Raw genomic sequence first — 13735 nt, 5'->3', positions numbered from 1 at the left:
AATCTCAGTTTGTCTGAAAGGGGTATAACAAACGTTTGGCTTAGGGGTGCCGTGAAAACAATGCTGTTACTCTAGGGCGCCATGATGCAAAAAAGTTTGAGATCCTCTGTTATTGGTAATACAGCTTTAAAAAATAAGCTCAAGCGACATGTTCTGATTTTGTTAATTGTAATTCTTAAATTGAATAGTAGTGGCCAAACAATGGGGCAATTCAATTAAGCGCAATGGGAATAACGCCAGTAAGGAGTTCCTGGAGCTATTCAACTGAACGCGCTATTAGCCCAACTAAAGGATTTCATCTTGCATAACACCTTAAGGCTCGGTAACCAGCATCTCCCGAAATAAGTGCCAGGCGTGGGGTAAACGATTGAATGTTCGCATCGCGTCAATTGAATTGCCCCCATTGATTGTTCAATTTTCTTTGTCAAATTGCAAGCATTCAACCAAAGAGCTGCTGTCTCGTTCAGTAGGCACAAATTAGAAACTAGAAAATGGAAGCTTTATTTCTAATAATTGTCTATATGGAGGAGTGTTATTAACTGGGTCACATTAGCAGGTTTACATATACATGGAACCAAGGGCCGTATTCAATTCCAGGTGAAAAGTCCGAATCCACGGTAAAGTATCGCGAGTGACTTAATTTCACCAGGCGGAAAGTTTCCGCCGTGTTAAATTCTTGCAACTTTTCGCCGGTGCGGATAGTCATACAATGTACCCGTCGAAAAAGTTTTGCCTCTGAATAGCCGGAAGAAAAAAATGGCAGAATTGCGGTTTTGTGATGTAAAGGTGCGGAAACCACTCTGCAACCTTTGGACAGACCCCCAAAGGATAACTGCATCAAAAATACGCAAAAAAAGAGGACAACCCCAAAAAAGCACTTTGAAAATGGGGGCGAAAAAGTACAAAGTGGTGGTACAAATGCAAAAACTAGCGAAAGACTTTTGGGGGAGCTGATAGTATGGGGGAGGTGTTTATATTTCTTTTTTTCTTTTTGTGTTTGCTGAAGGTGCGTGGTTTTGCAGCACTTAAAAATTGACTTAAGCGATTTTCAACTATGCTTGCACCCATTTTCAAGTACCCCAAATTTGACAGGGCTACTTATTTTCACCAAAAAAAACTTAATGCTATTCTTCACCACTTGTGCAAACCTGCAATTGTGGAGCAATTGACAGCCCTAAAGTACTCCAAATAACTTCAGTAGGGCTAATCGGAAACCTTATGCACTTTAAATTTGCTGTAGTAAAAAAAAATCCCCACTTCAGGATTTTAATGCAAAATTCTGAAATTTTTCTAATTCGTCTATAGGACAACCAATTGTGTGGGCCGCTGGCACTATTCAAATTGTTCCAAACTAATGAGCAGAATCCAAATAATTATTTCTGGGTTTCAATTTGTCATCTTTCACATCTACATGTTCTTGCAGAGTGGACAATTAAAAAAAAATAAAAAAAAAATAAAATATTACTACTACAGACAATTGTGAACTTTGCATACGTGTACACCCAAATATTGTGTACTCTGAAACGTGTATATGCATTGTGATGGGAGTTTTAAATGAGTATACTGTTAACTGTAAAATGTTTCAGTGCACTTCATTTAACCACCATTTTTTTTAACCTCTCATACCTATTTATAGGTACATCACTGGCGCCTGACTATGTTCTCAGGATGAAGCGCCGACTGGATGAACCAGAGGTAGCAGCCTATTCCCAGCCTCGCCGAATCACTGAAACATTCACCCATCAACACCGTGTTCTTGCCCCAGCGCCTCCTGCATATGAACCGCAGTCTGATGCCATGCAGCCCGCAGCGGGCATCCAATACTCGGTAACCCCTGGATATCAGGTAATGGATTCTTCACTTCTGATTTTGAATGTACCATTTGTCCTAATTCATGTGCATGTGTCTATAAAACTTTTCTAATAAACGCTGAATAGGAAACTTGATAACATTGATGCTTTGGGCTCAATCCAATTAGCCGTGGCATAATTAAGTAAGGCTATATGTCGCACTTTGGCTACTTCTGGACTCGCACATTTTCGTTCTCAGCCCCATAGGGATGCGTATATGTGTGAGTCCGGGGTGCGATCGGGCTGCGAGGGGGGTGGATTGCGGTGTCGTTGCCAGTGTTTCTATACCGTGCAGTGGCACCTTGCCCACTTCGCAGGTAATTGTATTGAGCCCTTTGAATGCTTGCGATTATTCAGTTAGAAAAAGGTCCCATGGTGATAAGGTTGAAATGATAGGTGAAGTTTATAAACTGTTGAACTACTGGGTAGTTGTGTTCCCCTTCATCTACCATTGACCACAAGAGAGTGTGAGCTCTATGAATGCTAATGGTGGATATGTGCGAGCTTTCATATGCCCATATGATACTGTGCCCTTACAAATATGAGACCACTGGCAGGATATTCAAGCATATAGAGGTGATCACAAAGAAATAAGAGACCTTCTGACATGCTCAATTTCATTATTAGTTTACCAGCTGTCACTGAATAAAAAAAATGTTTTATGTATTGCATTCACTGCAAAGCTTAAGAAAAATAGTGTATGAGTAGAGGGATGGTGAGGTTAAACAAATATTTCACTTTAATTACAAATCTCGCCTTTGTCTAGCGCAGGCCTTGTCATCCTGTGGCTCCCCAGCTGTTGTGAAACCACAAGTACCAGCTGATCTGTGTGAGGCTATGCTGGGACTTGTAGTATCACAACAGCTGGATAGCCACAGGTTGGCCAGGCCTGGCCTAGAGTTTTTATTGATTTTAAGTCTGAAGGCTTCATAACCCAAGTCACATTATAGTAATTATGCCCCCTCCTTCACTGCAGGTTTTCCTAGACTTTGGCTTCACCATCCAGCCTCATAAGCCTGCTGTTTATACTTTTTATTGGCACCCACAGTGTTTTTGGTCATGCACTATCATTTTAATTATTTTCAGTGGCTTTTCCTTCCGCACACTGCTTACAATTATGTAAGACTTCTTCACGTCACTACCTCAATCACGGCTTTCCCCTCTGCTGTCTCCTCAAATACACATCTAACAGACTTTTCTCTAGTACGCTCTTTTGCTTCTTTAAACTGTTTCTCAGCCTTTAAGTGGTTACTGAGAACTCCTCTTTGGAGACACTTCCCTCCTTAGTTTACCATCTTCCTGGCACTTCCTGTTCACTATTTTCAACCTGCTCATGTTTCACTGTTTCTTTTTAGATTGTAACTGTAATTAGCACTGTTATGTTCTTCACTTTGTTACAGTTTCTGGTTAGTACTGTATCATTTCAAGAACACATTTACCATGTACATTTTTGGTGCTTTATAAATGCTAAGCAAATGGCTATTTTACTGAAATATTCTTACACCTTATGTAGATCCATATCCATGCAGAATAAACATAGTGCCATGTCTGAAAAAAATACCTGCATGCTGTTGCCCAGCAGTTAAGTTAGGTGCACGATTCTATGAAAGCTTAAGTGACATTAGTTGAGGTTTTTTACTCTTTCTTTTGGGTTGATCCAATATTTTTGAGAATGCAGCCTATAAATACACAAGGAATTGGTGCCTCTCCATGATATGCATTGATAGGCAATGTGATAGGCTCTCACAGTCCTGTTGTTTCCATCTAAAAAATATTTCTAAGATCAGACCCTATCTCACCCAGGATGCTACAAAAACCCTCATACACTCATTGGTCATCTCCAGATTGGACTACTGTAACCACCTCCTATCTGGCCTCTCCAAATCCCATCTCTCTCCTCTCCAGTCTATCCTTAATGCTGCTGCACGGCTTATCTTCCTCTCCAAACGCTCTACATCTGCCTCCCCTCTCCTACAAGCCTTCCACTGGCTCCCCTTCCCTTTTAGAACCCAATTTAAGCCCTCACCCAATCTTCCCCCATATACATCTCTGATCTCATCTCCCTTCACTCTTCTCTCCACTCTCTTCGTTCAACTAATGCACGCCGTCAGCTTTCATGTCAGCTGATTACTTTCTCCCACTCCTGCCTCCAAGATTTTGCCCGCACTGCTCCCCACCTCTGGAACTCTCTCCCAGTCCCCATCAGACTCTGCACCTCTTTGCAATCCTTCAAACGGGCTCTCAAGACCCATTATTTCATCAAAGCCTTCCAGCTATCATTCAAACTCCCTGATACATGCACCTTCCTCCCCATCTGTGTCACCCCTGTTTGTCTTCCCCTTCTTTTTTAGAATGTAAGCTCTTATGAGCAGGGCCCTCTACCCCCTTGTGCTTCTCTCTACTTTAGTTTCATCTACTTCTTACTCACCACTAGGGCACCTAACACTTGGTTGCTTATGCTCTGTTGCTTATCTGGGTGTTATGGTCGCTAATGTAGCAATATATATTATCCATGTCCTGATCCTGTATTGTATTGTTCTGTAAGTCGCTTGTCTACAATTTGTTTATGTACTTTGTAAGGCGCTGCGGAACATTTGTGGCGCCATATAAATAGATGATGATGATGATAATAATAATAGGCTGCCTTCTCTTGACTATTGGGATTAGTCTACAGTATTGCTGCCTTTACTAGGAGCATTATCGAATGGACTAATTTACCTCGTAAGGGGTGGACGGTTTATTTATTATATTCTATTTGAGTTGTATATAGAACATTCTATAAAGAGAAAAGTGACTGGTTCTCTATAAATATAGAACATAACCCTCCCTGAGAGAGAAACGACATGTAGTAAAGTGCTGGAAGCATTTAATGGGATTATATAAAACACATATCTTATTCAAGTTTGCGGACAGTATGTGCCCTGGTGTTTCCCTTCAGTATTTAACAAAATAGCCGCTTACTTTCCTGTTAGGTGTCGGCTGTGCCTCAAAGCTCTGGCAGTCATGGACAAGCGGCACTTGCTGCAGTACATGGGGCTCACCATCACAGCACCCCTGTGCCAGCCCATGGAGGTCCTGGCGTGCAAAGTCATGCACATTCAACTTCACCTGCTGCTCCTGCCCAGGGCCAACAATTCCAGAGATTAAAGGTAAGATGAAGGGTGCACACAACACATCGCAAAGGAGTTTAAACCAATTTTTTTTTTATATATATATATATATATATTTAATTAAAAAATGTTACAGTAAAAGTTGTGGTTGTTTGCTCTTTGTTTGTGTTGTCATTTTAACATGTCTGAGCAATTTGTCTTTTGTTCACCTCAGGTGGAGGATGCGCTTTCTTACCTGGATCAGGTGAAGCTGCAATTTGGCAGCCAACCCCAGGTGTACAATGATTTCCTTGACATTATGAAGGAGTTCAAATCTCAAAGGTAATTGGTCATGGTTAATGCAGATGCTCTATTTATTTCTTCTGCCCTGTGGGAAGCACCCTGAGCTGTGATGTAAGCAACTTCCAGCTGTTACAGATGCTCAGATTTTTTTTAAATGCAATGTACATATTAGATTATTGAGCCAAATTAAAGCTAGTAATCTATTCTAATACAGAGCAGTGGATGTTTATTATTACAATAATTATTATATATTTTTAATAAAGCCTTCTGTTTTTGGCAAATTTTGTTATTCAGAAAAATGTTTAATATGTTAACCAAGCCAGTGGGTATCACTTTGAGTAGTATCAATAACGGCAAATAATGTGAAGGTATAAGCGTGTGTGTGTGTGTGTCTCTTGTTTTTGTGTTTTTGTAATTTTTTTTTTTATATATTTTTTTTTTTATACACACTTCTCAGTGGAAACCTTGTTGGTACAGTGATTAAACTTTGTGAAATTGAATTTTCACTAGTATATAACATGAAAGTTTGTTGGTAATGCATTTCAAAAGTATGGTCTCTTGGTGAAGTTTTTTTTGTTTTACCATAAAATCATTGTCAAGACCCATATTATTGTGCAATCTGAAAGTACAAGTACTTTATATGTTCTTGCTCTTTGATTTTTTTTTTTTTTATTTGTTTTTTTTTATTATTTTTTATCCATAGTATTGACACACCAGGGGTCATCAGTCGGGTTTCCCAGCTTTTCAAAGGGCATCCGGATTTAATCATGGGTTTTAATACCTTTTTACCCCCTGGATATAAAATCGAGGTGCAAACAAATGACCTAGTAAATGTCACAACACCTGGACAGGTCCACCAGATAACAACCCATGGTCTGCAGCCCCCCGTCCCACAGGTTCCTCCACCTTCACAACCGTCCACCCAGGCAGCCCCTCCACCGGTGCACCCGACCCCTCCTCCTGCCCCAGCAAAGATCAATAAGGTAAGAAATGGCTGGCAGAAAATTATAATCTAAATCGTACTTTTATGTGTGCGTACATCGGTATATTTATCCCTCAATATATTTATTCATCTGAACAATTCTGATGTGCTCATTTGAGGAGATCATAGAAGAGTTAGTCTGTGCAAGATGCTGGAATGAACCTTTGGTCCAGGCTGTTCAATTTCTGCCAGTGTTATTTATCACTCCCAGACCAGTAGTAAAATGTTATGGCTACGCTCCCCATATCTCCAAGTCTGCAGAATCCATACTAAACAATTTTTGTACATTCTAAATTCACTGTATTGCGTTTTTTAAACGTTACAGTTATGGGTGTCTACCAGTTAATTTTGTTGTAAACTAATTATCAGTGTTTTCTCTTTTGAATTATCTGCTTGCAATTTTATGTTTATGCCATTATTCATTTGCTGTATTTGACCAATATAGTGTTTATTTTATGCTTTTTCTTTCCTTGGTGTTTTGTTCCCAGCCGGTGCCTTCACAGGCACATACGCCAACAAACCAACAGAGCACACCAATTCAATACCCGTCTCCCCGCTCCCCACCAGCACAGCCACACACCCCAGGACCGCTGGCACATGCCACCCCTACAGCTGCAGCTGCAACTCCTACCATGCAAAATAACCAGCCTGTTGAGTTTAACCATGCCATCAATTATGTGAATAAAATAAAGAATCGTTTCCAGGGCCAGCCGGACATTTACAAAGCCTTTTTGGAGATCCTGCACACTTACCAGGTTAGGACGTGTGTCCTGCACTGATGATTGCACAGAGAGGTGGTCAGACTCTGGATTGATATTCTCACCTGTAACATAAGTGGTGTTTGGTATATATATTTTTGTAGGTTATGAGCTAACTAAAGAAAAAAATCACTATTTAAAATCGTGCACCTCTATTTTGTTTAATGTCACAGATAAGTATAGACCTAAAGGTATGACCACCAATGGTGTACACAACTTTATGGTGTATATATTAGTGGAGTAGAGAGAGAACACACCAAATCCTTTTGGTCCTGCTCACCTGTTGGGTATAAGGCACTATCACAAAATAAATCTGTGACCAATCTCTTTCGCTATGCAGACAGCTAAAAAGCGCTCTTCAAGCACACATTGGTCACGGAAGATGCGTATGATCCATGACGCTTCAAAATTCAGTGACCCAGACAAATACGGCTTATCAAGTCTCTGTCTCCCAAATGTCAAGGTGACCATTTAGTCTGAGACCTCTTCCCTTTTTGTGCTCCCTTTTTGTCCTTTTTTTTATTTTTTTTTATTTTTATAGGTGTGGGGCTACTGGTGAAATAGTAGTGTGCAGAGTTTAGATGTATCCTTTCATCATTTACAGTTTATTAGAGCAATAAAGCATAACTTAAAAGTGGGAAATCTGTATTTTGTTAATAGACAGTATTTGCAGATATGCCCAGCCTATAAATGACTAATAAAGGAAAAGTGGAAATACACATTGTTAGTCATATTCTGATTTAGTATTATAGAAAGAGTGCAATTAGAAATTGTCAATGAATGACCAGTTAATTCCACCTGATAACTTTTAACTATAAATTGCACCATTATTTCAAGAAACCTGGTGTTCACCTGCTAAGAAAATGATAGTCTTTTCCTGTGGTTCTCAAGTACCCCAGCAGGTCAGGGTTTCAGGATTTCTATCTGTGGAAACTGGTGATTTACTTACTGACCCAGCTAAATAGATTAACTCACATGTGCATGACTAAAGAAATCCAGAAAAACATAACCTGTTGGGTTTAGTTAAGGTCTGGCGTTGAGAACCCCTGGTCTATGCCATTTAAATAGGATCCTCTGTAATGCTCTGTAACTCAAAGTTAATACATTCACATGGTAATTTGTAGTGCAGTTACCAAAAACAAGTAAAAAAACAAGTAAAAAAAAGTAGTTTTTTAGAGGTTGAGTATAATGTATATGTATGTTAAAAGTTGTGGGTATTTCTATGTGTTCATTTTACAATTTGTTTTGTTTTTTGAGCATTTTGGAAGCCGTGTAGTTTCTTTAGTGGAACATTGCATTTTAGCTATAGTTGGTCTATGATCTAGTTTAATTTATTCTTTACTGTTTTCCTAGAAGGAACAGCGTAATGCTAAGGAAGCAGGGGGAAATTACACCCCGGCTTTGACAGAGCAGGAGGTTTATGCCCAAGTTGCTCGACTCTTTAAGAACCAGGAAGATCTGTTGTCGGAATTTGGACAATTCCTGCCTGATGCCAACAGCTCTGTGGTAAGATGTCTACAGATCCTTATAATGAGCTTTGTTTACTAAGTAGCTGCTTTTGTAAGTCGCCAGGTTGGAGCTGAAAATTGAAAGCGATCTTCATCACATAGGTCAAACACCTGGTCAGGATGCCACACCTCTCATTCTTTTCTTACATTAATAAAATCTTGCTACTTTTGCAGTTTTGCGTCATTACCACAGTTGGGGGGTAGTGACTGATTCAGCTCTTAGGTTTTTCACATGCCAATGTATGTTCCCACAACTTTGATAACTAGCGAGTTATTTTTTGATGTTTTTTTTTTCTTCATGTCATTAGTGTATTCTGCAAATCTAAAGTAAAAAAACCAGCTAAAATGCTACTAATTTTGCATTAACTTCTTATTTCCACTTCTAGCTTTTAAGCAAAACCACAGCAGAAAAGGTGGAGTCTGTGAGGAATGACCATGGAGGCACTGTGAAAAAACCTCAGATGAATAATAAGCAGCAGAGACCCAGTCAGAATGGCTGTCAGATTCGTAGGCACTCAGGACCTGGGGCCACGCCTCCTGTTAAGGTGAGCAATGCAGTCGTTTTCCTGTAACACCGACGCAATGCGACATTAAAATATTGTAGTGAATAAGGCCAGTTTCTTAAGCCAATTGGTTTATTATAACCATTTAAAATATTTGTATACATTCAATTTAATAACATTAACTTATTTTGTGTTCAATTTCAGCTTGTGACTTTAAAACTGATGCCTTGATACCTAATTTTCTTGTCAGAAGCTGGGGTTTACTGACCCATCTAACCTGAACTTGCATTACAAAAGTAGTATACTTGATGTACTGTTTTTGTTTTGAATCTGAAACTAATTTACAGCGTAAAGTAGAATCTTCATAACACATTATCAGTGACTTTTCTCCATTTTGCATCCTGTCAAGCAGAAGAAACCCAAAATACTAATCCCGAAGGATCAATCCTTGGCTGATGCAAACAAGCATGGTGCTGGGGCAGAGTCTCAGTTCTTTGATAAAGTGAGTTTTTATATACTGACTGGTACACGAGAAGCAAAAACAATAAAACATAATGGCCACGTTGTACATTTCCCACCTCCTGCTGTGTTTTTAATTACTGCTCACCTGCTCTCCACAGGTCCGTAAAGCTCTGCGAAGTACAGAAGCGTATGACAATTTCCTGCGATGTCTAGTGATCTTTAATCAGGAGGTCATCTCCCGGCCAGAACTTGTACAGTTGGTTTCTCCTTTTCTTGCGTAAGTGTCTAATGTTTCTATCTGACTTCATTTGGTCTCCAAAATTTTATTTTATTTACCAAATTTGTTTCTTTGCTTTTTCATAAACAGTAAGTTTCCAGAATTGTTCACCTGGTTTAAAAATTTCTTGGGTTACAAAGAGTCTTCGCACATGGAAAGCTTCCCAAAAGAGCGGAATACAGAAGGCATTGCTATGGAGATTGATTATGCTTCATGCAAACGTTTGGGGTCCAGTTACAGAGCACTACCGAAAAGTTTCCAACAGCCCAAATGTACAGGAAGAACCCCACTCTGCAAAGAGGTGAGCGGAGACTGTGACAAAGCATAAACTGCGGGGTTTGTTTACTAAACGGACACTTTTCAAAATAAACTTTATAGTTCTGCTGCTTTAAAACGCAGATAATCATCAACTTTGGAAAGTAAATAAACCCTTATGATTAATTTCAACTTTGATCAGGTGACCAAGCCTTCCCGGCTAAACGTGCGTCCTCCATTGCTCATAGTAGCAGGATCCCTTGCACACACTTCCTTGCAGCCTCTATGAATTGCCTAATTCTACAGGTACTTTTTTCTATTGCTCTATAGCGCTCTCTCATTTGAGTCTCTAGCGCTTGACTCCCCCTGCAATGCCCTTTGGTATCAGGGGAGAGAAGCAGCTACCATCTCAAACAGCAGAAGCGCTGTCTGTTGTTTCAACTGGTATATACGTTGTAGTCACTCTCTCATCCCCTGTTTGATTAGACAGGGGAAAGTAGAAGTGACTCTGCGTCCCTTTATCCCAGGCTTTGCTTTCTTCAATTAGCACACTGTCAATGTTTTTATCCAGTTGACTGATAATTATATTACAAATCAAATGAGCATGAACCAATGTCACACACAGATTAAGGCTTAATTGTATTAATTATACTCTATATACTTAAGATGGTTAAACTTATTGCTGGAACTATATATGTGTGTTCCTACAGAGGTAATTAGGATTTATAATTTATATGCTGTTGTGTATACAATAATATTTAGAAATACATATCAACCCTTAACTGTATCTGTGACCTGTGCTAATTGAGAACACGAATCACCAATTGTATATATAATCTGTGATGTATTCACTTTCACTATTACCACTCAGTGATTAATTGGCTGTTAATACATGTTTTACATGTTATGACTGTTCCAATTAGCACTTACACCTCAGACCATGCTAGATTTAGGTTTTATTGCATATGTGCTATTTACATCTTATATACTATTAACTGCCTAATCAATTGCCAAGACTAGACAATTGTACTCGGATCTTTGATCTTTTCAGTTGAGGCTATAAGGCCGCACCAAATTAATGGTATCCACACTTATTTAGGTTCCCCTGTCAGTGTGTACTAAATCATTTCAAATTTGGTTTTAATTGTGAGTGCTCTCTAGTCCTTTTTGTGATTTTTATCTGAGGACTAGATTGTTTGGGGTCCTTTTTGATATTTTCGCCCCATATTACCTTGCTTAACATTAAGAGTGTTGCTAATGTGTTTTAATATCTAATCACATTTAGTATATTTTCAATCTCTTCATTACATATACAGTAACTGTAGGTATTATACACTAAACACTATATTCTATAATATTTTGAGATTGGATTGCATTTACCTAATCCACGACCATCTGTCTTTCTGTATGCAAGGTTTACATTCATTGTTTTGATCCTGATTCTAAACTGCTAATTTTTGCAGTTCTTTGTAACCACTCTTTTGGAGTGTACATAATGCCATTTGTTATTTTCTACCTATTGTAAGTCTCTTTACGAGAGAGTTTCATTTTAGGTATTCTTAAACGTTACGTTTTAACTTAATTCATTATTTCATTTACAAACTTATATCTTTATTATTTCTCTCCAAGGGTGCCCCGCCCAAGGCATATTTGTCCTTTTCTGATATATTTTTTTGCTCTCTGCATAAAAAATTTCGTTTTTCTTCTGTCTTTCACACAAACTTTGCGGGTGCACCACCAACCCATAGTCATCCAATAAATGTTATGTTTGGGATAGACCTCAATGTTAGTTTATTATATATTTTCTGAACATTATGTCCTGCTAGTTATTAATCTAATATTATATTGAACTTGTGCGGACTCTTATTCCATTACTCCTCACTAGAATATGTTAACTTTCAATAAATTTTAAGTTGGGAGCCTCAAAGCTTCTTTTCTAGCGTGTGTTAACGCTAGACCTAAAAGTGTTGTTGTCTTAGTAACTAATCTAAGATTTTGGTCAGGTGCATGGAACAGTAAGGGGACTGTGTATCAATCAGGTATAATACATAAAATTATGCAGAACATCAGTGTCTGCATAATTTTATGTATTATACCTATGTACTAATGACACAATGCAGGAGATTTCCAAGAAAACTCCAGCAGAGTGCTAATTAGCGCTTGCAGATCACAGTCCACATTCTCAATGGACACAACTATCTGACCCCTATATACCAAACTCCAAAAAGCAAAGCTTTTCAGAGTTTGGCCCCAGTAGTTTACACCATCTTCAGATGGTGTAAACTGCTTTTAAACCTATGGAGGCTCCAAGTGCAGGAGAGAGATCTGTCGATCTCTCTCACAGTCCCGGCTGGCTCCAGAAGCTGACTCTGCATGTGCACGGATGTCAGCTACCTCTGGAGAGAAGTCTTTCATTGTGAAAGGCTTCTACAATTTGACGGGGATATAACTCTCAAGGACAGTGGTTACCGCAACCGCTGTCCCTGCGAGTTCCCATTTGTATATAGCAGGTATATTTTCATTTAAAAATGAAATGGATACATAATTGCGGTTGGTCCGCGATTATTAATACATAAACCCCTAAATCCTAGTCATGCTTTTTATATCAAGGTTTGTTCTGTTTCTCTAAATGAAACTGGTTCTAATGCAACAAGCATAGTTGAGATGTGTTATATTCTTCGAAAACAAACAGCTCTGCTTGATATAGATTACTAACTTAAAATTGCAGCAGGACACCGAAAACTGAAGCAATGAATTTAGTAACAGTTGTAGGAATGAACATGGAAGTCAATAAATTTGTAATTTCAAAACGGGCAATGTTTTGGTATGATGTCTGTGCTTGCACTTAAGCATAAGGGACTGCTGAAAAGCATTGTTCAAATAGAAGAAAAGTTATCCCTAGACTTGGTGGTAAAAAGTAGATTGGGTCAGTTTAGTTGTGTATGTCTATGGTTCTCAAAACCAGTCCTCAAGTACCACCAACAGGTTATTCACAGGTTAATTGATCTATTTTGCTAGGTCAGTTGTTATCCCACGTGTTTCCAAAGACAGATATCACGAAAACATGACTTGCTGGGAAGACTTGACGGTTGAGAACAATTTGTTTATTTTAAGTTCTAGCAGTAATACATTAAATATAACTCTAAAGAGTGGCAGTATTGATAAATGAGAAAGATTAGGCCCTTTTTTATCCATTACAAATGTTCAAGGATAGCTGTGTGTTTTTGTGTATATATAAAGGTGTATAGCGTATACTCTATAAGTAAATAATTTTTGATCCTTATTCCAGTTTAACAATGGTTCACAAATGGTCTTCTAGACACCCTAATAGTGCAGGTGTTAAGGATATCCATGCTTGTGCACAGGTGACTTAATTAGTACCTCTAGTCAAGTTGATTTAACTGTCTGTATTTAAGCATACATATAGGGGTATTCAATATGGGTGCGATAACATAGTTTTTTGCGTTAATATCGCACTTTTTAACTTTTTTGCGTTAATATCACTTGTTTTAGTTTTACACCGTATTCAATTTCAAAGACTTATCGCAGTTTTGACAAGTCTTTGATAAAAACCGGTGATGACTTTTCACTATTGAATCGGTGTAAAAAAAAAGTGCAGAATTGGGGTTTAGGGGTGCAGGCTTAAAAAAAAATAGCCTGCACCCCGGAGATTGACATTTAAAAAAGAACTGTGTAAAAAAAAGTTTTTTAAAAAAAAATAGGGACACCCCAAAAAATTTATGAAAAA

General features: G+C 38.6%; 1 protein-coding gene across 6 annotated transcripts in view; it reads left to right on the top strand.

Annotated features, from left to right (window-relative positions):
* Positions 1-13735, top strand: part of SIN3A (SIN3 transcription regulator family member A) — a 52799-nt gene that overhangs the window by 7669 nt on the left and 31395 nt on the right. For 5 of the 6 annotated variants that reach the window (XM_088446185.1, XM_088446187.1, XM_088446188.1 and 2 more), the window contains exons 2-12: positions 1637-1845; positions 4823-4999; positions 5175-5281; positions 5946-6225; positions 6713-6979; positions 7323-7445; positions 8336-8488; positions 8877-9035; positions 9406-9495; positions 9614-9732; positions 9823-10033. In XM_088446185.1, coding sequence (XP_088302311.1) covers positions 1669-1845; positions 4823-4999; positions 5175-5281; positions 5946-6225; positions 6713-6979; positions 7323-7445; positions 8336-8488; positions 8877-9035; positions 9406-9495; positions 9614-9732; positions 9823-10033 — 1863 coding nt within the window. In that variant the 5' untranslated portion in view covers positions 1637-1668. The remainder of the gene's footprint in view (positions 1-1636; positions 1846-4822; positions 5000-5174; positions 5282-5945; positions 6226-6712; positions 6980-7322; positions 7446-8335; positions 8489-8876; positions 9036-9405; positions 9496-9613; positions 9733-9822; positions 10034-13735) is intronic. The other variant, XM_088446189.1, reaches the window with a different exon arrangement.

The sequence above is a fragment of the Taudactylus pleione genome, unplaced genomic scaffold, assembly GCF_031769625.1.
Source record: "Taudactylus pleione unplaced genomic scaffold, aTauple2 ptg000019l, whole genome shotgun sequence".
Classification (NCBI taxonomy): Eukaryota; Metazoa; Chordata; class Amphibia; order Anura; family Myobatrachidae; genus Taudactylus; species Taudactylus pleione.
The sequence above is the reverse complement of the archived record's forward strand: the minus strand, read 5'-3'. Positions and strand labels throughout refer to the sequence as shown.